Genomic DNA, 20,121 nt, shown 5'->3' on the forward strand with positions numbered 1-20,121 from the left:
AAAAGTGTGTAAAAATGCATAAAAGAGTGTAAAAATGTAAAGACTATAGTCTTTTGCGTAAAAGTTTTTACATTAATAAGTGTGCAGCAGATAGAGTTATAAGCAGAAGTGGACTTTATGATTTAATATGACTAGAGGACAAAAGGTAATGCCATGTTTCACATTATTTCTTTTTCAGTTGTTTGCTTTGTTTCCACCTGACAGAAAAGTCGTTGTAAAATGTTCCTTTATGTTTCAAAAAGATTTCTTGCTCAAAGAGTTTAAATAGCTGAATAGTACATGATGACTTTTGAAATTGAAAGTTTCAATGGAAATATTTCATAATGGGCAATGACTTCAGATTCAATTTATTCATTTCATTTGTTGAACTTTATGAGATATATACAATTTTTTTCCATTTCTCTTAAAATGTATCCAATGGGAATCTTTCTTACCAACAAAGGGTGTGGAAACCCTACTTTTACCTATTTGTCAGATTTTTTATAAGAAAGAAGCACAGAAATTGAAATGATACTTGTTGATTGAAATCAGGAAGGGAGGAAAACATTTTGAAAGCATGATAAGCGTACAACGGAATAGCGAGCAAATGAATGTGATCACCTTTGTGTGATCTATTGAAGTTTTTAACATTTTTTGTCGTTTTATCACATGACAGAGAATCAAATTCATATCCCAAAGTAAAAGAAGATCTTTGTCAATGTTCGTTTGAGCGCAAACTACGTCGACGATACATAGTAAGGGAAATTCGTTACATTTTATAAGTCGCCAAGTGTGAGGGCACATTGCTGATCGCGGAATAATGCTTGTTTTAAGTATGAAAAAGAATGACAAGAGCTATTTTTATGCTGAATTCGTCGTCGCGTCGTCGATATGAGAACTCCGAACGGCTACGTCAAGAGAGAGGACACTCAAGGTTGTTGTTAAACAGAACAATTCTTTGTTTGTTTCATCCAGCTGACAGAAAAAAAGCAGGTGTGTGGTGTTATTTTGTTATATTTATACCAAAAGGTGATTGGTTTTTGTTGTAAAGACAATGTTTTATCTCAATGTATGTTTTATCTCAGAAGTTTATGTTTATGATTCTCAGAGAAACTGCTTAAGAAGGTTTAAAATAAACAAAAAATTTTTTTCCAATAAATATTGCTGTTTTACTTACATTAAGTCTTTCATCTTCAGTATGAAAATTAAGAATGAAATGTGTAAATTTTTAGTATACTTTTTTTAACTAATATGTATCATGTACAATGTATCCTCCTATATTATAAATTTGACATTGTAAACAATTTACTTCATTCGCATACTAAAAGATGATGACTTAAACAAGTCGAAACATGTTTATGGTAAAATTGGTGGGTTGTTGTTTCAGAATGAACAATCCAAAAAAGCAACAACAATACAAAACTTCATTTTCATTTTTTAAAATTTTTTTTTAATTACTATCTATTGCTTTATCTTTTCATGGTTAACATAATAATATTGATTGTTGTTTATATATCAATTAGATGAGGATGAGGAATGTCAAGCCATTAAAAATTTATAATCAATCATCTTTGAATCACAAGAATTTTAAATGTAATTTGAATCACAGCCATCCTAAAGTTCAACAAACTACAAAAGAACAGACAGAGTTTTGACATTAAAGTTTAATGGGGAAGATGGTGGTACAGTTACATCAGGTCAGCGGTGTGGCACTATGTATATTATTTAGTAATGGTGAGTCATCTAAAAGTAAGGGTGAGTCATCTAAAAGTAAGGGTGTGTGGTGTAAAAGTAATGGTGAGTGGTGTAAAAGTAAGCGTGAGTCATCTAAAAGTAAGGGTGAGTGCTTTAAAACTTAAGGTGAGTAGATGTAGATGAGTAATTGTATAGTTAAATACATACCCAACCTTGAGTGTCCTCTTTCTTGACGTAGCCGTTCGGAGTTCTCATATCGACGACGCAACGACGACGAATTCAGCATAAAAATAGCTCTTGTCATTCTTTTTCATACTTAACAATGCATTATTCCGCGATCAGCAATGTGCCCTCCACACTTGGCGACTTATAAAATGTAACGAATTTCCCTTACTATGTATCGTCGACGTAGTTTGCGCTCAAACGAACATTGACAAAGATCTCCTTTTACTTTGGGATATGAATTTGATTCTCTGTCATGTGATAAAACGACAAAAAATATTAAAAACTTCAATAGATCACACAAAGGTGATCACATTCATTTGCTCGCTATTCCGTTGTACGCTTATCATGCTTTCAAAATGTTTTCCTCCCTTCCTGATTTCAATCAACAAGTATCATTTCAATATTCTGTGCTTCTTTCTTATAAAAAATCTGACAAATAGGTAAAAGTAGGGTTTCCACACCCTTTGTTGGTAAGAAAGATTCCCATTGGATACATTTTAAGAGAAATGGAAAAAAATTGTATATATCTCATAAAGTTCAACAAATGAGATGAATAAATTGAATGTGAAGTCATTGCCCATTATGAAATATGTCCATTGTAACTTTCAATTTCAAAAGTGATCATGTACTGGGTTCAGCTATTTAAACTCTTTGAGCAAGAAATCTTTTTGAAACATAAAGGAACATTTTACACCGACTTTTCGGTCAGGTGGAAACAAAGCAAACAACTGAAAAAGAAATAATGTGAAACATGGCGTTACCTTTTGTCCTCTCGTTGTAGTCATATTAAATCATAAAGTTCACTTCTGCTTATAACTCTATCTGCTGCACACTTATTAATCCGTCCCCACACTTCACGCTGAAGTAATATTGCGAATTTTTCATAACATCAACGCAATTTACCATCAAATTAAACCCACCGAGTAATTATCAAATGTTCTCATACAACAAGATGGCCGCCATCTAATCCGATGACTTCCATTTCATTCCCCCCCCCCCGACTTACCAAGCTCGTTAATGCTTCAAACCATTACTTGCTTGCCGCTTTCACTGTACTGCCTTCGCTGTCCCCCCTGACTTACTGCTTTCCCTGTACTTTCTTCGGCCCCCCTTGACTTACTTAATACTGCAGATTATATTACAGGTCACGATATTCATCAAATTATACAAATTATTCAGTAAATTATTTAAATTATTCATATTACTTCAATTCTTATTCCGGTTTTTATCTACAGTCTATCAATTCATTATGATCATTACAGGAGTATTATAATTACTTTAAACTATTGACAAAAAGACAATTTACAATATTATTTTATTGCATTTATCTATCAAAATTGTGTGGGGCAATTTTGACAGACAAAGCATTTAACTTAAACTTCATCTAAATAAAGTAGGAAGGAAGGGGAACTTCCAACTTTATTTAGATTGACAATTATACTTATAGTGGAGCCAAACTATAATCTTAACTATATTACCACAAGCAATATTCACTGAACATCATTCTGGGCTGGTTTTCCTTGAACAATTACCATTAACAGCATTATTATCATCGTTTCACTTCAATTTCACTTGTATCGGCATCTGAAAATAGAATGTGTTTCCAATAGATTTTTAAACACAAAAACATATATTAAACATATTTCATTTTGATGAAGTAAAAAAAAATGAAGATTTTTTGTGTTTAAATTGGGTTGTAACATATACAACACGCAAAAAAATACCGTTACCATTATTCAAATTGCTCATCGTCGGTTCTCAAATAATGGCAAAAAAGAATGTTACTAAAAGAATGTATAATCTTTGAAGATGAATCATCTCAAAAGCAATATCTGCAAATTACAACCATTTACAACACAACGCTTCAATAATTGACACAACAAAGTCAACTCATGGTTTGAAGAGTTTCGCAGAAGCCGCATTGTCATCAAAAACAAGCATCGTAAGGCAAAAAGTGCGACGAAATTTTAGATGGAAAATATAACGAAGTAGCAAAAATCGCATATTGATACATATGTCAATAACAAAACATACCATGTTTGTTGTCCATTATCTGCTGACACAACGTGCAATTTTTTCCCAATTACTCCATTTGCAGCCAGAGTCCATTGATTTTACTTCTTTCTAACACACTTCTTTTGCATTTGTAGCGCACCAATGTTCATTACATTGAACTCCACTGCTTACAATCTTTGACGATGAGTCATCTCAAAAGCAATATCTGCGAATTAAAACCATTCGCAACAACGCTTCAATAACCTGTGCGAGGGAAACTTAAACAGAAGTTCAATTCTTGGTTTAAAATCGCATAAAACACTTAGGAAGAAATTCTTCTTTTCTCAAAAAACAGGCATCAAAAACATAACCAAGAAGCGCAAACGTCAATGGCAGCGACTTTCGTACTTAAAAAAAACATCTGAAGAGACAATAACAAAACATACCAATTCTGTTTTTCATCTATAGCCCATAATCTCTTAAGACTTAGCCCAGTTTCTTCCCCAACAACATCAACATTTCATTGAAATAGTCATTTAGTCCAACTGCTGAGATGTTCACAACATATTTTTCTTTAACTCCATTGCTTAGATGGTCGAAACGTATTCGCTGTATTTGAGTCCATTTGCTTCTTGTCATCAACGAGGGGTAAATTACTCCAAGTTATCGTACTTTTGGTGAAAATCACCAAAAATTCAACAAACATTACAGTCATAAAACACATATTTTCGGACTAATTTATAAAAATTCCTGGGAAATTTCCAAAAGTTAGAAACGTCTTTAAAAAACATGTTGAAATGAAATAATTCCTTCTTCAAACAGTACATAAGCTGCTAATAATTTCTACACGAGAAAAAATCACTTAAATAAATTCTCTGGAAATTTTCCATAATATTACAACAACCTAGGAAATCTTTGTACGCTTTTGTCAGAGTAATTTACCCCTCATTGTCATTTAGCTCCACTATTGATTTACATCACAACTAAAGGTTGCTTTCATTTCTGAAATGATTAAGCACAGAAAAGAAATATCATCTCAAGTATATTATTCATGAATGTAAATAAACTCATATAAACAATTACAACAACAATTTCAACAACCAACCAGTTTTTGACGTTACAACTCCTTTCATTTATTGCAGCCTGTTCTTCTTTCTTTTATGGGAGTCCACACACAAACGAAATCCATCACCTTCTTCATTTTGCATGAGCTTAAACAAAAAGTGCTTAAAGAGACAAAATACAATTAGGAAATCAAAACAGTCATATAATTGAAATACAGAAATAACAACTTCCCTTTTATTCTTCTCTATCTTCTCGGCCTGCACGACAAGGAGCCTATTCCGTAACCTAACTAAGATCGGGATCGAGAGAGAGGTATATCCATAGTCCGGCGTGTGACAGTACCACCTCCCCCGCTCGTCGTGGCCCCGCATGCGCCTTATGTTTTTTATGATATACTTTCGAAACATGTGTTAAAAAATGAAACATTTTGGAATTATATGGTCAGAAGTGAAACATTGTCGAAATATGTAATCAAAAAAATTTTAACATTAAATTTTTTTAACATTGTTGAGAATTTTTTCTTTGTCAATGAAGAATTTCCTACCTAACCTTGAGTATTACAATTTGTTACTTACTCACAAGCAAAAACAAAATAATACATATGGCAAAATCAGAAATTGTTAACTAAGCATTCCCACAATGCTTAGTTGCAATTTGAACAGCTTTTTAACTCCCCTTCTGTTAAAGAAGCTGGCTGACATGCACTTTCACCATTGTTCAGAAAAATCACAATTGTTAATAAATCTTTTTGCCATTTTGGTACAAGTAGTAACAAGTTGTAATGCTCCTTACTTGGTTGGTACCAATACTCCTTCATTCATGCACAATCATTCTTTTTTTTCAGTTTTCACATAATGAAAATTCAGGGAAGTCATTGGGTAGCTGGGTCAATGTGCGGTGACGCCACCCAGCCAGCAGAGCTGAAAAAAAAAAACAACATACAATTAACGATAATTAATACAGAACTGCAAACAAGCAAACTTACCTCAGCAACGCAAGTTTCTTCCATTGTTGCTGAGATGGAAGTGGGCTTAATGGATTTGTTGACGCCTTTGCAAAGATACATGTCCCCGTATTGACCTTCAAGGCTAAGGTGGTTCCTCGTCCAAACCTTATCCAAACATTTGTAAACTCACCAGCTTAAACCTTACAATGACACCAACTACACACAATAACATAGACCCTTTTATTTTGCTCCCTCAGACAAACAAAGGAACTTTTCTTAACTTAACTGCTTGACTTAATTATCTAAGAATGTATCTTTATCAGAAAATTTCATTGCGGGAGCCTAATGGGGCGCTCTAGTCCGACATGACCACGTTACGTTAAAGCGAGCTCCGAAGAACACGCAACCCGTCCTTTGTCAGGGACCTTCTCTCAGCGCACCTAGCTAAAGGGAGGGAAAAGGAGCAGGCCTTGTACCACACGATGATCATCTAAAGCAAAAAAAAAGGAATGAGAAAAAAAAACATTTTAATAATTATTCCCAGCGTCGATAATCCTTGAACAGATACTTAAGCTTTTTCATCAGCTTGTCACCTAAAACAATCATCAAAATAACAGGAATTAAAAAGCGAAATAGTTAGTATTAAATGATATGTTTCATTATTACAAGACAACATATTCTTAAAAGCCTTCGTTTTGCTCTTTATAGTTCAAAAACAGTAAAAATTAACATTTCATACATACAATGCGACATTTACACACGACGAACGACACTTTTCGCTTTATTGAACAACGGCTTTTCCTCAATTGTCAAGTTGACTTTTTTGTAAAGGAATGATGTGTGGTTAAAAAGAATGTGTGCCGAAATCACTAGTTTTAATTAAAGTCATGAAAGCCGCGTTTGATGATGAAATCTTTGTGACTATCTATAAACATCTTTACACTTTTGAAAAGATCACATTCAGTTTCAGTTTCAAAATACAAATTTCTTTCGTAAATATAAAGCATTGTGTAAGTTGCGCTATTTATAACGGTTTGGCTTTCTGCTAATAAATGAGAAATAATGAGCAAACTACTTACAACATGTGGCTTTGCACTTCGTAAACATTATACTTCGTGTATGGCGGTGTCAAAACTAAAACGAGAATTTCTTCTTTCAATGTATATTGCTCTATAAATCTATTTTTCGAGGATGGAGCAAGAGGCTGCTGAGTATTTGTCCATTGTTTCATATTTCAAATGGTTCTGAATAAATGTCGGAAATGTCGAAGAAAATCTTCCAGCAATAATTAAATACAATAGATTTTTACGAGATGATTTTCATCACAATACCTTCTTTAAAAGTATTCCTGACGCTGGCAAACGTGAAAATCAAGTTGTTGTTGATTATATAAGCTAAATATGATTGAAGAAAAACATCAAGCCAAGAATTATCTAAAGATTATATAACATAACCTTACCACATGGCTTTTAACTTTAAAGATAATGGCTTCTTCACCAAACTTCAACGAACGAATTGTAACATTGCCTAAATATAAAAAGAATTATGTTGCGAAGGAAGCAAAACGAGAAATTTCGGTTCTCCTTAAAGTTGCTCTTCTTTGCCTTCATCTCATCAGACAAACAATCATAATTGTCGCATGAAAACCACAATACTTTCCGTAAATTATCAAAGTCACAGTATACTTTGAAATCACAGTCCAAACTTACTTTATTTTACATACATATGATGCGAATTGTAGAGACGACGACGACACTTATCACTTTATTATAAACACGTCATATAGAGAAAAGAAATAGCCACCGTAAGGTTGCTGCAAAAGTGCAACGTCCAATTTAAATTTATTGCTAAACATCAATCAAATTAATTCATATTCATTGCACATGTTTAAATTCATCATATAAAATTGAAAATTTTCAATCCGTACCACGCCCCAACAACGGCTTTTCTTTAATCTTCCAAGTTGACTTTTTGTAAAGCATTGATATGTGGGGATTTTTACCGGGAATTTTGTTGTAGATGGACAACACTTTGAATTAGACAGAATATTTCACAATAAAAAAACCGTGTGTGAAAAACGAAACTTGTAAAATTGTAGTTGTTCATTCCTTTTTATGCAAGAGAAACCGCAAGTTATTGGCAGCCTTACAGATCTTCTTTCTCAATCAGTGTGAACCATATATTTTCTTTTACTGCTCAACAATCTTTTAAAGAAAAAGAATGTGTTTGAAACCAGTTTCAGATTGTATTTTAAGCCATGAAAGCCGCATTCAACGATGAAATCTATAAACATCTATACACTTTTCTAAAGATCACATTCAGTTTCAGTTAAAAATGCGTTATTCATAACAGCTTAGCTTTCCGCTAATAAATGGGTAGTAATGAACAAAGTACTTACAACATATGGCTTTGAGCTTCGTAAACATTCTTCGTTTGTGGCTGTGGCAAAACTACAACGAGAATTTCTTCTTTTAATGTACATATTATTACTCTATAAATCAGTTTATTGACGCTTAAATAATCGCGATTATTCTTACTACCTTGAAGCAATTGAATGAATATTGATGCGAAACGCGCAAGGCGCCGCAGAGTATTTCTCCTTGTCGCATATTTCAAATGGTTTTGAATAAACGGAACTTTCAATGAACTGAAACAGCACCTGGTAGAAATGTCGAAGAAAATGTTCCACCCATAATTAAATACAATAGATTTTTACGAGATGACTTTCATCACAATATTTCTTTTTAGACGTATTCCTGACTCTGGCAAACGTGAAAATCGAGTTGTTGTTGATTATATCTGTAAAGATATACAAACATGACATAAACTTACCACATCGCTTTAAAGATAATGGCTTCTTCACCAAACTTCAACGAACGAATTGTAACATTGCCTAAATATAGAGTTATGTTTGCAAAACAAGCAAAACGAGAAATGTCCGACGTCAATATATGTCACATTCCAAATTTACTTTTCACGTTTTTCCGCCAAAGCTCTTTCTTGTCTTCATCTCATCAGGCAAACAATAAAAATAGTTTTGACAACAGCAATTCTTGGTTGTCATGTGTGTCTTAAGGGAATAACAAATATAGAAAATAGAATCCAATGATATTATTTTGTAAGGAGTCCATCAGCAAGGCGCATAAGAAAATCACCAATACTTTCCATAAATTAACAAATTCACAGTTTGAAAACGGATCCCTTTCTTCTCTGCCAATTGCTTGTTAGAAGTTCATCAAACTAAATATATAAAGTGTTATGTTCAAAGGAAGCAAAATGAGACACGTGGAAGTCATTATCTCACAGTCCAAGTTACTTTACACGTTTTGCTGCAAAAGCTGCTAAGCTAGTCATTCTTTCTTCTCTCTATATATCTTGTCAAACAAACATAAAAAAGTTTTCTCAACGTTTTCCATAAAATTATAGATTCGTGGTTTTTACATGGACGGGAACATGCGAGATCAAAATGTAAATTAAACAATCGCTTTCTGTTATGTTTTACACGTGAAAAGTCTCACATGATCATATGAAAAAGCATCAAACCTTCTTCTCGCCTGAATAAAATTGCGGTGAGTTTGCTTGCTTCTTTAATTTAATTATCACACAACGCCTACGACGACCGACCACATGCAGAGGTACCGTTAACCAAGCCAAGCATTGCATATCCAAATATAAATGATTGTCATCAGCTGTCAAACTTGTCATTTTCGTGGGTGTAACTTAGGCCTGTTTCAAACGTCGAATTTTGCATGTGTTGAACGAATACAATAAGCAATTTTATTCGACCAAAATGTAAAATTTGACCGTGGATTTCAAACGTCGAATTTTGCTGGCGTGCATTGCAATTATGTACTTCGCTTTATCTCGTTCTAGGGAAAGGCGAGAGCCAAATTGTATTCCTTCGTTTAATGTGTATTGTCAGGGTACAATTCTCGGTGAATAAAAATTACATTACTGCATGTAGGTCAAGAAATTAAGACTCGAAATAAGTCATCTATCTACTACTATAATGAAACAAAAGTAAACCAATCTCAAAAAATTCCATAGTAAAAATTCAGTTATTTGTGATAATTTTCTATTGTTCAACCGGAAACAGCAAACGTATGTTATTACTCACTTTAAAAGATTTTTTTTAAGACATTTACCATTATGTGTAATGCCCAATAACAAAATAGTACATAGTTCTCCGCGCTTGATAACATGAAAGTTGTTCTATCTACTACACACTTTTGTAGTTCGTTTTATATTTCCACAGAGATTCGGCTATTATTCATTATCAATCAATTTCAACAATCAATATCACAAGAGAGCACTTTATCTCACATCAACTGATTTCCGTCATTCAGTCATTACTTTAATATTTCTGCCTGGTGAAAGCCATAAAGTGATGGGGGTACAATGCCATCTATCAATTATATTTCGCAAGTCAACAACACGAAATTTCAAAATTTTCCGATTTGAATCGAAACTCCGATTAAAAATTAGGTTAAACTTACTCCTTTTCAGATTGTCTAAATAAAAATATATCTAAACAAAGAAGTGTAATTGAAAACATTTAAGAAAAAGTAAAATTCCTCAGAAAACACAACAGACAAATCAATTAATTGTCTTCACAAAAAATAATGGCCTTTTGCTATAAATACAACAAGCAAAACACACCTACTTCTCTTGCAGACTTCCGACCTACTTAACTCCAAATATTCCAAATTTCTCTTAAGATCAGCATAATTTAAGCTCAAAACTAGCCCTAAATTGATAAGGATATGCTTTTCAATTTGATCTTCTGTCATGTAATAAAATAACATAAGTGTTAAAACTTTTATAGATCACAAACAACATGATGGCTGCCGCCATACTACTACCATACTACCATGTATTCAATCAACACAGCTTCAATCTCGTCGTGTAACATACTTTGTTACACGTCGTGTAACATACTTTGTTAACCCGGCTCTGAATCACCACTCCAGTTGATTTTATAGATCAGTCTGCATCAAATTTAAAATATCATTCAGTAACATAATTTATTCATATTACATTAGTTTTTATTTTGATATTTGTCCATTCTTTTGCAGTTCATGCATTTTCACACATTTTCATGCCAAAGACTATAGTTCATGCATTTTCACGCACTTGCATGCTTAAGTCTGTAGTTTATGCATTTTCACACATTTTCTTGCCAAAGGCTATATTTCATGAATTTTTACAAATTTTCATGCCAAAGACTATAGTTCATGCATTTTCACAAATTTTCATGCCAAAGACTATAGTTCATGCATTTTTACGCACTTGCATGCTTAAGTCTACAGTTGATGCATTTCCACACGTTTTCATGTCAAAGACTATAGTTTATGCATTTCCACACGTTTTCATGCCAAAGACTATAGTTCATGCATTTTCACACATTTTCATGCCAAAGACTATTGTTCATGCATTTTCACACATTTTCATGCGAAAGACTATAGTTGATGTATTTTTACACATTTTTGCGCCAAAGAATATAGTTTATGCATTTTCACATATTTTCATGATTTCAGAGTATGTAAAAGCTGGGTGCAATTTTTGGGCTGTATGCAAACAAATGAAGTACCACAAGGCCCATTCCAAGAAATGAAGAACCCAAGAAGAAGGGTGGAGTTCGTGGAAAAGATCGTGGACTTATTTTGTAAACGATGTACAAGAGATGCCTTTCCATTGCTTGTACCTAGGAGAAAATGGAATCAGGAAGACGAAATTTGTGAGTGGAGGATGTGGTAATAGTGGCCGAGGGAAATGCAGTACAAGGAAAGTAGACATTAGGATGCATTGTAGAAGTTTATCCGGGAGAGGTTGGAAAAGTTAGAAACGTTAGGATCAACACAAGTTCAGGAGAGTACTTGAGACCAGTAACCAAGAATGCAGTGACTCAAGCAGCAGGAGAATTGAACTGATAAATAACGTATAATGTAAAGTGTTAAAACAGTAGAATTTAAAGTGTCAGAGATGTTGTGACTGCCAATAAACTTTACCATATGTTTTGTCGAAAAAAATCTTGCATGAGACTCAATGGCTTAAACTTTACTATTGCTGTAAGGAGCTTCAAGATTGTTGCACTGTAAACATGGATCACTATCACTTTCCAAATAGGATCACTTTCGAAATAGAATTCATCAAATTCCACATGCCCTGAAAGTAACCTGTAAACAAGTCAGAAAAGACATTCTTTAAAACAATGATTGAAATGATGATTGTAAGAGAAAATACAAAAACAGATATTTCACCTGCTGATGTTTGAGTTGGAATAATTCCGTAAAATCTCATTCTGTTTCCTAAACAAAAGTATGTCTTTCTCCGAAAACTCCGCGGTTTTATGATACATAGTCTATCTACACCACAATTTCTAAGACTGAAGCAAAGAAATTGCACATTGGCAGTATTTTCAACTAGACCGAAAAGACTTGAAAAACACTGCTTGGAACCTTGGGACTACTAGGATTACGGCGAGTTAGTAATAAATACCCAGTGGTAATAACAATGTGTTGTTGTGCTGCACGGTGCGCAAATTTTCATTCAAATTGCTAAAATTTTGAGTCTAAATGGCATTTTGCATTTTAAACATAGATATAGTAGGTCCTACTACTATATCTATGATTTTAAAGTATGAAAAGATCTTGTTACTCCAATTTCATTTGAGTTCAGTCATGTTGTCATAACAACTGTATACAGTTGTTAAGTTCAATCAGTGGTTCAATTGTAAAGTTGGTTACGGTTGGAAAGATAAAGATGAGACATTTTATCAAATGTTTTCAACTACCTTGTTAGATTTGTTAGACAACTAAAAAAATGTCAAGAAGCGAAGCTGGTTTATCTCGACGTTCCTATTCAGGCGTTAGTTTGTTTTCAAACACATCAAGATCGCGTAAGATATGACATAAAGTCATTTATAATATTTTTTGCTATTTTAATGTCTTCCTCGCTGGTATTACATTAATTATCAAAGTATTTCACAGGACCCATTTCAAAAAGTCAAGCACCAGTTTTATCAATGAGCAATTCCAAACCCAGTGAGTGTGATATTTTAAAGCTTTTTTTATACACTTCAAGTGAATTGCAATGAACACAATGTTATTATAGATGTGTCCAATACAAGCAAGAATCCGTTTAGAGTGCCACTGGATAATGACATATTTACTTTACGTGAATATGAACGTGAAACAAGGCAAAAGGTTTCTTAGAATGGAGTAGTTGTTTTACTTAACTGTTGCTACTGCATCATTTGTCATCTGATACTTCTACAGCAACGTAAAGAGCAGCAGAAGCTTAAGGTACACGAGAAGACAACATATGTTTCTCGTGTCAATGCCAGGACAGCAGAGATGAGGAACATAGTGGAAAATATTCTAAGCGATGATGAAGATGTTAACACTAAGGAAGACGATGGTATTGTTGAAGATGATCCACAATTTACCCTTGCCATCACAAAAGGTTGGACAGTTGCACCTCGTAGTTGCTTCATTTCCAAGTTGCGAATAATTGATATGTCATATTTATTCTAAGATCGCAATGTTGAAAAAGAAAATCTCTCTAATTTTATTGCCAAGAAACGAGAAATGTTTTTAGTTCAGGTAAGTACTTTAATAATTTGTAATTTATATGTTTACATATGATAAGCTACTTTGCCTTTAATGACTTTTGCCATTAAAGTATGCTCTCGGAGTGAAACGAGATGAAATGAGGAAATTGGAAGAGATTGCTCAGGCTGAAGAAAAAAAACTGGAAATAGCTGAGCAATATCTCGAAGAGGATGCTCAAATGTTTGATGAATTTCTCAAAGAAAATGATAAAAATGCTGTGGATGCCATCAAAATGTATGATGACAAAAATAATTCAATTTACCATGTTCATACTTATGTACATCAAGTTTTTTTTAATGAATTTTCATACCTTAACTTAGAGCTGAAAATGAAACCAAGGCGAAACTGGAGAAAGTGTCTGACATTAAAAAAATTAATGCCCAAATGATGGCAATTAAAAGGTAGTAAATACATGATTGAAATATTGCTCTTCAACATTTAAAAGAATAACTTTTGTTTCAGTGAAATTTCAAAGTATGAAGACACATTAAAGGATTACTTGTTATACAAACATTTTTTGGACTCACTGACTCCTCCTGTAAGAGCTTGATACAGTAGTTCATAGAAATTATTTTCCTCATATTTAATATGTGTATTATTTAAGGAATTCAATGAAAAACTCAAACTAAAAAGAGCTGTGAAGGTGTGTCTTATTATGAAAGAAATGAATGTGAATTAATAGTGGTGAAACTTGTTTTAAAAGTGTTAATGTTTTAGCAAAAAAGCACTCAAGAACTTCAAACAAAACCAAGCACTTTTTTAGACAAAGGTAGTGTAAAATTTGAAGTGATTACAGATGTTATGGTTCTATTTATTTATGGGATTTTTGCCTATGTCAAAAAACCAACCTTTCTAAATAGTTTCATATTGCAATTCTTATGACTTCTATCAGGATCTATAGTAGAAAAGAAACAGAGCAAACAAAACAGGAAAGATAGTAAAGTTCAGGTTATTGTTATTTGCATGGATTTGGCTAAGCACATCTCATTATAAAAAATTAGTATTTTTTATAATGGTATTATTAGATAAAGCCCATCCCTTCATCCATCACAAGTAAAGGTTATTCTCAGGTGGAGAGTGTCTCTGAGCATTCACTGTCACCAACTTCACATCAGTTTTTGTTGGGAGATAGCAGTGACGAGGTAAAACATTTCTCTGTGATAATATCTGCTAACACAATCACCAAGTAATTAAAATGAACATGTTCTAATAGGAACCAGAACTATACTTCACAGACCCACAACAGTTGCTAGACATCTTTACTGAACTGGAAGAACAGAATCTTTCATTGATTCAAAACAGCCAAGAAACAGAGGAAGCTTTAGAAGAACTCAAGCAGACTACAGAACAAACCAAACAAAAAATGTGCGATGGAATCCCAATATAATTCTTATCTTTAAACACAAGTGTAAAAACTGAATAACATATTTCAGGGGAAAAGAAACAGAAGTTTTAAAACAACAAATATCACTGTTAAAAGATGCAATTCAAAATGAGCAAGAAAAATGTGCTGACTTGGAAATGAAATCAAAGTAACATTTTAATTCTCAATTTTAGATTTGATACTTATTAACTTACATATGTAATCTTTTCTTTCAGAATGTTTTCATATGGTGAATTTAAGGCAGAAGACCAAGAGAAAATGTTGAAAGCACTGAACAAGAAAGTTGAAGAAGTGTATAGGAACACAATAGGTGACAATGAAGCCAATATAAGGTAGGTTAGCTTAACTGCTAGATGTATTTGTAGAATTAATTATCTTTAATGGCTTTGTTCTTTATTACAGTACTTTACAAATGCTGACAAACATTGAAAATCGCCTTGAAGAATTGTTTGAGCAGATAGAAATGATGCCCCCAGAAAAAGTTGAGATGGCTGAGAAGGTAAGGATTTTTGTTTTGTATTGCAAACCACAACAGTTCATTTTCAATAGATTATTACACAACTTTAGGCAAAAGAAAAGGAACGACGCCTAAGACTGCGAGAAGAAAAACTTGAGGCTCAAAGATTGCATCAAGAAGAAAGAGTTAAAAAGGCGTTAGAAAGAGCAAGAGCTGAGCCAAAGAAAAAGGTTTGAAACTACCTGTGTCAAACAGGAGAATAGCACAATGTCTGATCATTTTGTTGCATCTTGTTTAGACTGGACGAAAACTAATGTTCCGTTCTCAACCACCACAAACACGAAAGAAAGAAAAAGATTTTGAAAATAAGCAATCCAAGGAAGAAGAAGAATTGCAATATTTCTTTACTTAAACTGTATTATGGAATTTATGAAATATTTTCTATCTTATCTTCTATTGTTGCAAAAAAATGTCATAAATTTTTTTATGTAAAACAATGATACATAATCTTTAATACTTCTCTAAATAGTTGAAAAACCATAAAGAAATTTGTTTGACTAACAGTACTAAATCCAATTGTTATTACCACAATATGCTTGATGTGTTCTATCAATGGCATACATCTTTTTCAATCTTTCATTTCACCATCTTCTTCCTCGTCTTCAATTCCACGCACATAAAGCACATTATTACATCTAGAGAAAAGCAAAGAAAAGCATTTCATCAACATATAAATGTTTCCTTGATTATAGATGCGTCTGTGTAATTATTACTTGAAATTACCTTATCAGAACTTCTCCTAGGTTACCAGTTAAAGCACCATCGATAAATTCCTCTGTATTAGCCAACTACACATACAAAATAATCCAAATTTTACACAAGACGATGTAAAAACAAAAAGGGTGAAGGCACCCCTCATCTTACTAATAGCGCTACATGTATTACGAAACTGAGCAAACTTTTAAAGAGAAGAAATTCAAACAAGTGAACTAACCTGTAGATTCATATATCCATCTACAGAAACCAGATATCCTTTATACTCCATGCCCCATTTTAACTTAACCATTACAGGTTTACCAGTCAGCCCATTTAAAAATGGTTTGGGGTTCAAAGGCATAGTCTGAATAACAATAAAAAAATAATCAAAAATAGAAACTCACCCAGTAAATTCATTTATAGTTTGTAGCACGTGTGTAGTATAAAATATACCAAGTTTCAACTTACCGCCATGATGAACGAGGTTTTTTTTAGTATTTATCACAGCCGAAAAGTATCGTGTTCAAAAAAAGAGCTTATTAATAAAGATGTGCAACAGTATTCAATGATTCGCAGCAACAACTACAGCCAACAGGAACAGATTAAACAAAAAAATCAACAATTCACTTCACAACGATGAAAAAACGATGTCAACACAACGAGGACTGGACACTGGAAATAAAACAAAAATAGGTACTCTGTACGTACATGTAGCCATTCGTTAAAGGGTAAACAAGAGAACTTGGATTACTCAGCTGATAAAAGTATGTATGTAAAGTACTAAAGTAGGACAGTATGAGAAAGATACAGTAAGACCACTCCGTTGAATAAGTTTAGTGGCATGTAAATCTTACTACGCAAGTGATCATAATGGTGGCCAGTCAATTGAATGTTCAGACTATTCATCATTTCAAAGGTTTTGACTACTGACAAATAGGAATGTTTAAGCTGGCTATTGGCAACGATATTAATGGATACTGAGTTTATATTGGCGGGACTTACAAAGGATAAGGACTTGTTTCTTTTTGTCACATATCGGACAAAGTTGTATTTCGTTTGCTCATTTATATACAATCAACGCAAAACACTCATTGTTATTTTGCTACAATTTAAATGCAAAAATAGAACCGGAGAAAATGGTAACTAGTTACCACAGTAAATTTGATAAAATGGTTAAAGTATTGGGATATTGGATGTATTTCATTGTTAAAAAGATTCTTGCTTTCAAGACTCACCAATTCTGTCACATCGAGGGACTAGTGGCTCATTTTCACCTAACTCTCATGGAGAGGGACCATGGTTTTCTCTCTTTCGCCTGCCTTGGGCTTTAACTCAATGAAGAAAAATTGTTAGTAATTTTGATGTAGAATTAGTAGCATTGTTTGGGGCATCTCTAGGTATTTTTACAAACATTTTCTGTTCTTTATTTCTTCAATAAGTCTTTTGCCTAATGTTATAAAAGATTGGAGACAGTCTGGTGTCCACTTTACAATTCATTCTGAACATACACATAGAGGGGTAGTTGCGTTCAAATCCTCCAATGTGCTCTTCATTATCGGGGCTGTAATGAATTTTTCTGGGCTTCTTCCAATTTTCAAATGCTTAAGCTTATGCATTGAAATGTCACTTTATCAAATGTAGGAAGAGTATTTGAGGAACTTAGATGAACGAATAACCACAACCCAATGTTATAAATGGCACTATTGTTTAGTAGACCTTGTACAACATTATATATTTATGAAATGATCCTTTCTTGCGTGGAAATTTCATGATTTTTAACCACCGATACTCAAATTCAGGAAATACTTAACTGTACATGCAACATGTTAACATAAAATGTGAGAAGGGGAAATATCAGGTTTTTGTTTCAAGTATATTTTTTTTATATTAATTCAAACACAAAAACTAGAACAAATGTTTCACCAATACAATAGTAAAAATGTCTACTACAAGTGAGATTTTTAACAGACAAGTGATACAAGCAAGTACATAGTATAGTAAAATTATACATTGATAATACGGCTTAACTTTTGTATGCGGTTCAACAATAGATCACCTTGTTTGACAACAGACTAAACGAAAAGAGATTGAAGTTTATCATATATGTAGAGTTTCATTATTTGAAGCATCTTTAAATTTTCTTTATACCTGATACTGCCAGTTTTTATGATCTGGTCTGTTTGTCTCCACAACACCATTTACTTTGTCTATCTTACAGTTTAATCTCCCTGCAGCTATAAATCTTGATAGTTCCCTAATGGACAGGCAATAATAATTTTAGAAAACTTACAATTTTGATAACAACTCTAAAAAGAACCTACTTGTCAATGAATGCTTCACTAACTCCAAATGCATTGGCCATGTACTCTAATGTAAGACTACGATATGACTCCAACAATTGACTGTAGCCAAGAATTCTCATTTCACGTATGTAGTAACGATAATGTGGATGGAAATAGCGATCTTTTTTCAATTCTTGTTCAACTTTGGCTGTGGAAATTGTGAAAATTTACTTTGTTGAACATCATCAATCAATAAAAAAATTTTTGTCAAAGAAAACCTCACCCAATGAAGAAAAGAAGGCATCATAATGACAATGATAAAAAGACATAAGAAAGTCCTTAATAAGTGGAAGCTGATGGAGCATCTCAAGTATTTCAGATCCATTTACAACCTAAAAAATAATAAAATCAATAAAAAATGATTGAAAAAATATTATTTAATTTGGTGAAAAATCATTACTTTATTAAAACATTACTTTCTATAAAAAGAGCCAAATACTTATGGGATTTATTTATTGAAACTTATAGCTGACTTTTGGCTAGCTATTTATACATGTGATGGTAAAACAAAGTAGAATCCTTGTACTTACTTTTTCTCGTAGGTCTGTACGTTTCAGAGCAATCATACTGGTTAAAACAGTATATGAAACAAACACTTGGTAATCCATTAACTCATATGATGTAAAAGTTGAAATTGACTCAAGAAAGTTGTCAGCTGCTTTTTTAAAATCACGAATGGACATGTAATAAATTCCTTGATAAACTTTTAAACGATTTCGCCTGTCCCAATCTCCTCCTTTATCAATTAAACTACATAAAGAAGATAAATTTTCAGTAACTTTAGAAATGATACATAATATGGAGAACAAGTGATACCTTTTGGCTTCTTCAATGTTTCTAGTGATAAGATCATGGTCCATGTAAAATAAGCCAATACGCAAATAATAAAACATAATGTCCAGTTTAAAACCAGTTGTTGAAGTCTTTTCCAATGTCTTTCGTAGAGCAAGCAAAGCTCCTTCCTGTGTTAAGCAATCAGTTGTTGATTATGATGAGACACATGTTACATACACCAGAATGTAAAGTTTTTAAACTGGCATTGAGCACCCAAAGTCTACATATAACTTGCGGATAATGCATAATGTGTGAAAAAAGTTAGTGGTTAATGTATATACCTTGTCTCCAATCTTACAGAGATACTCAGCCTTTTCAAGTAATGCATCCCTGACTTCAGTTTCTCCAAGATTGGTTTCTGCATCTTCAATGGCTTTCTCCAAACTCTCAAGATTCCTAGTATTTTCCTTCTTAATATTATCAAGCAATGTCTGATCAATAGTCCATCCAACTTCTGGACATATTTCTTCATAAAATGGTGCCATATCTAAAGTGGCCATCAGTACAAATCATTGCATCGAAGTCTGATAATTTTATGATTAAAAGGAAAAAACTTACTATGTGTTTTGATGGCATTCATCAGTTTATTCGCAATATCTTTATTTTCACCATGCGAAGCCATCAAACTGTACTTCCACTGCGCTATTTCTAGGTTCGGATTCTTAGGTAGACCTTCATCTTCGAGATTTTCCACTGGCATTGCAAGAATTAAAAAAAATTCACAGAAAATTTACTCTGTAACTTATACTTGTGGTCGGAATTTCATAAAAGATGCTGAATTGCTGATACCAGTCAACTACACTACCCCTCATCATTCCACATTATCCACA

The 20,121-nt window shown here is 33.1% G+C and overlaps 3 protein-coding genes and 1 long non-coding RNA gene across 5 annotated transcripts; 1 reads left to right on the plus strand and 3 right to left on the minus strand.

The window, feature by feature from the left end:
* Positions 1–3,055: 3,055 nt before the first annotated feature.
* Positions 3,056–10,815, minus strand: LOC124434771. Its single transcript, XR_006944883.1, has 12 exons — positions 10,569–10,815; positions 10,023–10,121; positions 8,877–9,145; positions 7,365–7,432; positions 7,237–7,299; positions 6,985–7,039; positions 5,945–6,498; positions 5,000–5,879; positions 4,837–4,896; positions 4,341–4,550; positions 3,934–4,120; positions 3,056–3,483 (listed from the first exon to the last, which is right to left on the minus strand). It is a non-coding gene; the product is annotated as an uncharacterized LOC124434771 (long non-coding RNA).
* Positions 10,816–12,609: 1,794 nt separating this feature from the next.
* LOC124434218 (cilia- and flagella-associated protein 100-like) lies at positions 12,610–15,925 on the plus strand. Of its 2 annotated transcripts, none has more exons than XM_046984097.1 (18): positions 12,610–12,803; positions 12,895–12,948; positions 13,019–13,110; positions 13,183–13,369; positions 13,442–13,509; positions 13,589–13,752; positions 13,839–13,919; positions 13,981–14,056; positions 14,123–14,161; positions 14,236–14,287; positions 14,411–14,466; positions 14,544–14,660; positions 14,732–14,883; positions 14,952–15,050; positions 15,118–15,234; positions 15,305–15,401; positions 15,470–15,589; positions 15,658–15,925. In XM_046984097.1, the coding sequence occupies exons 1-18, from the start codon at positions 12,728–12,730 to the stop codon at positions 15,769–15,771; spliced, it is 1,761 nt and encodes a 586-aa protein (XP_046840053.1). In that variant the 5' UTR covers positions 12,610–12,727; the 3' UTR covers positions 15,772–15,925. The 2 variants fall into 2 exon arrangements, with proteins under 2 accessions (XP_046840053.1, XP_046840054.1); XM_046984098.1 differs by having other exon boundaries at positions 12,619–12,803; positions 12,885–12,948.
* LOC124434231 (small nuclear ribonucleoprotein F) lies at positions 15,839–16,786 on the minus strand. Its single transcript, XM_046984112.1, has 4 exons — positions 16,584–16,786; positions 16,354–16,479; positions 16,143–16,207; positions 15,839–16,054 (listed from the first exon to the last, which is right to left on the minus strand). The coding sequence occupies exons 1-4, from the start codon at positions 16,587–16,589 to the stop codon at positions 15,988–15,990; spliced, it is 264 nt and encodes an 87-aa protein (XP_046840068.1). The 5' UTR covers positions 16,590–16,786; the 3' UTR covers positions 15,839–15,987.
* A 1,183-nt stretch (positions 16,787–17,969) lies between these two features.
* On the minus strand, positions 17,970–20,098 carry LOC124434228 (26S proteasome non-ATPase regulatory subunit 6-like). Its single transcript, XM_046984108.1, has 8 exons — positions 19,850–20,098; positions 19,573–19,778; positions 19,274–19,419; positions 18,988–19,207; positions 18,681–18,789; positions 18,437–18,605; positions 18,264–18,369; positions 17,970–18,187 (listed from the first exon to the last, which is right to left on the minus strand). The coding sequence occupies exons 1-8, from the start codon at positions 19,989–19,991 to the stop codon at positions 18,119–18,121; spliced, it is 1,167 nt and encodes a 388-aa protein (XP_046840064.1). The 5' UTR covers positions 19,992–20,098; the 3' UTR covers positions 17,970–18,118.
* Between the last annotated feature and the right edge of the window lie 23 nt (positions 20,099–20,121).

The sequence above is a fragment of the Xenia sp. Carnegie-2017 genome, unplaced genomic scaffold, assembly GCF_021976095.1.
Source record: "Xenia sp. Carnegie-2017 unplaced genomic scaffold, XeniaSp_v1 HiC_scaffold_14, whole genome shotgun sequence".
Taxonomy (NCBI): domain Eukaryota; kingdom Metazoa; phylum Cnidaria; class Anthozoa; order Malacalcyonacea; family Xeniidae; genus Xenia; species Xenia sp. Carnegie-2017.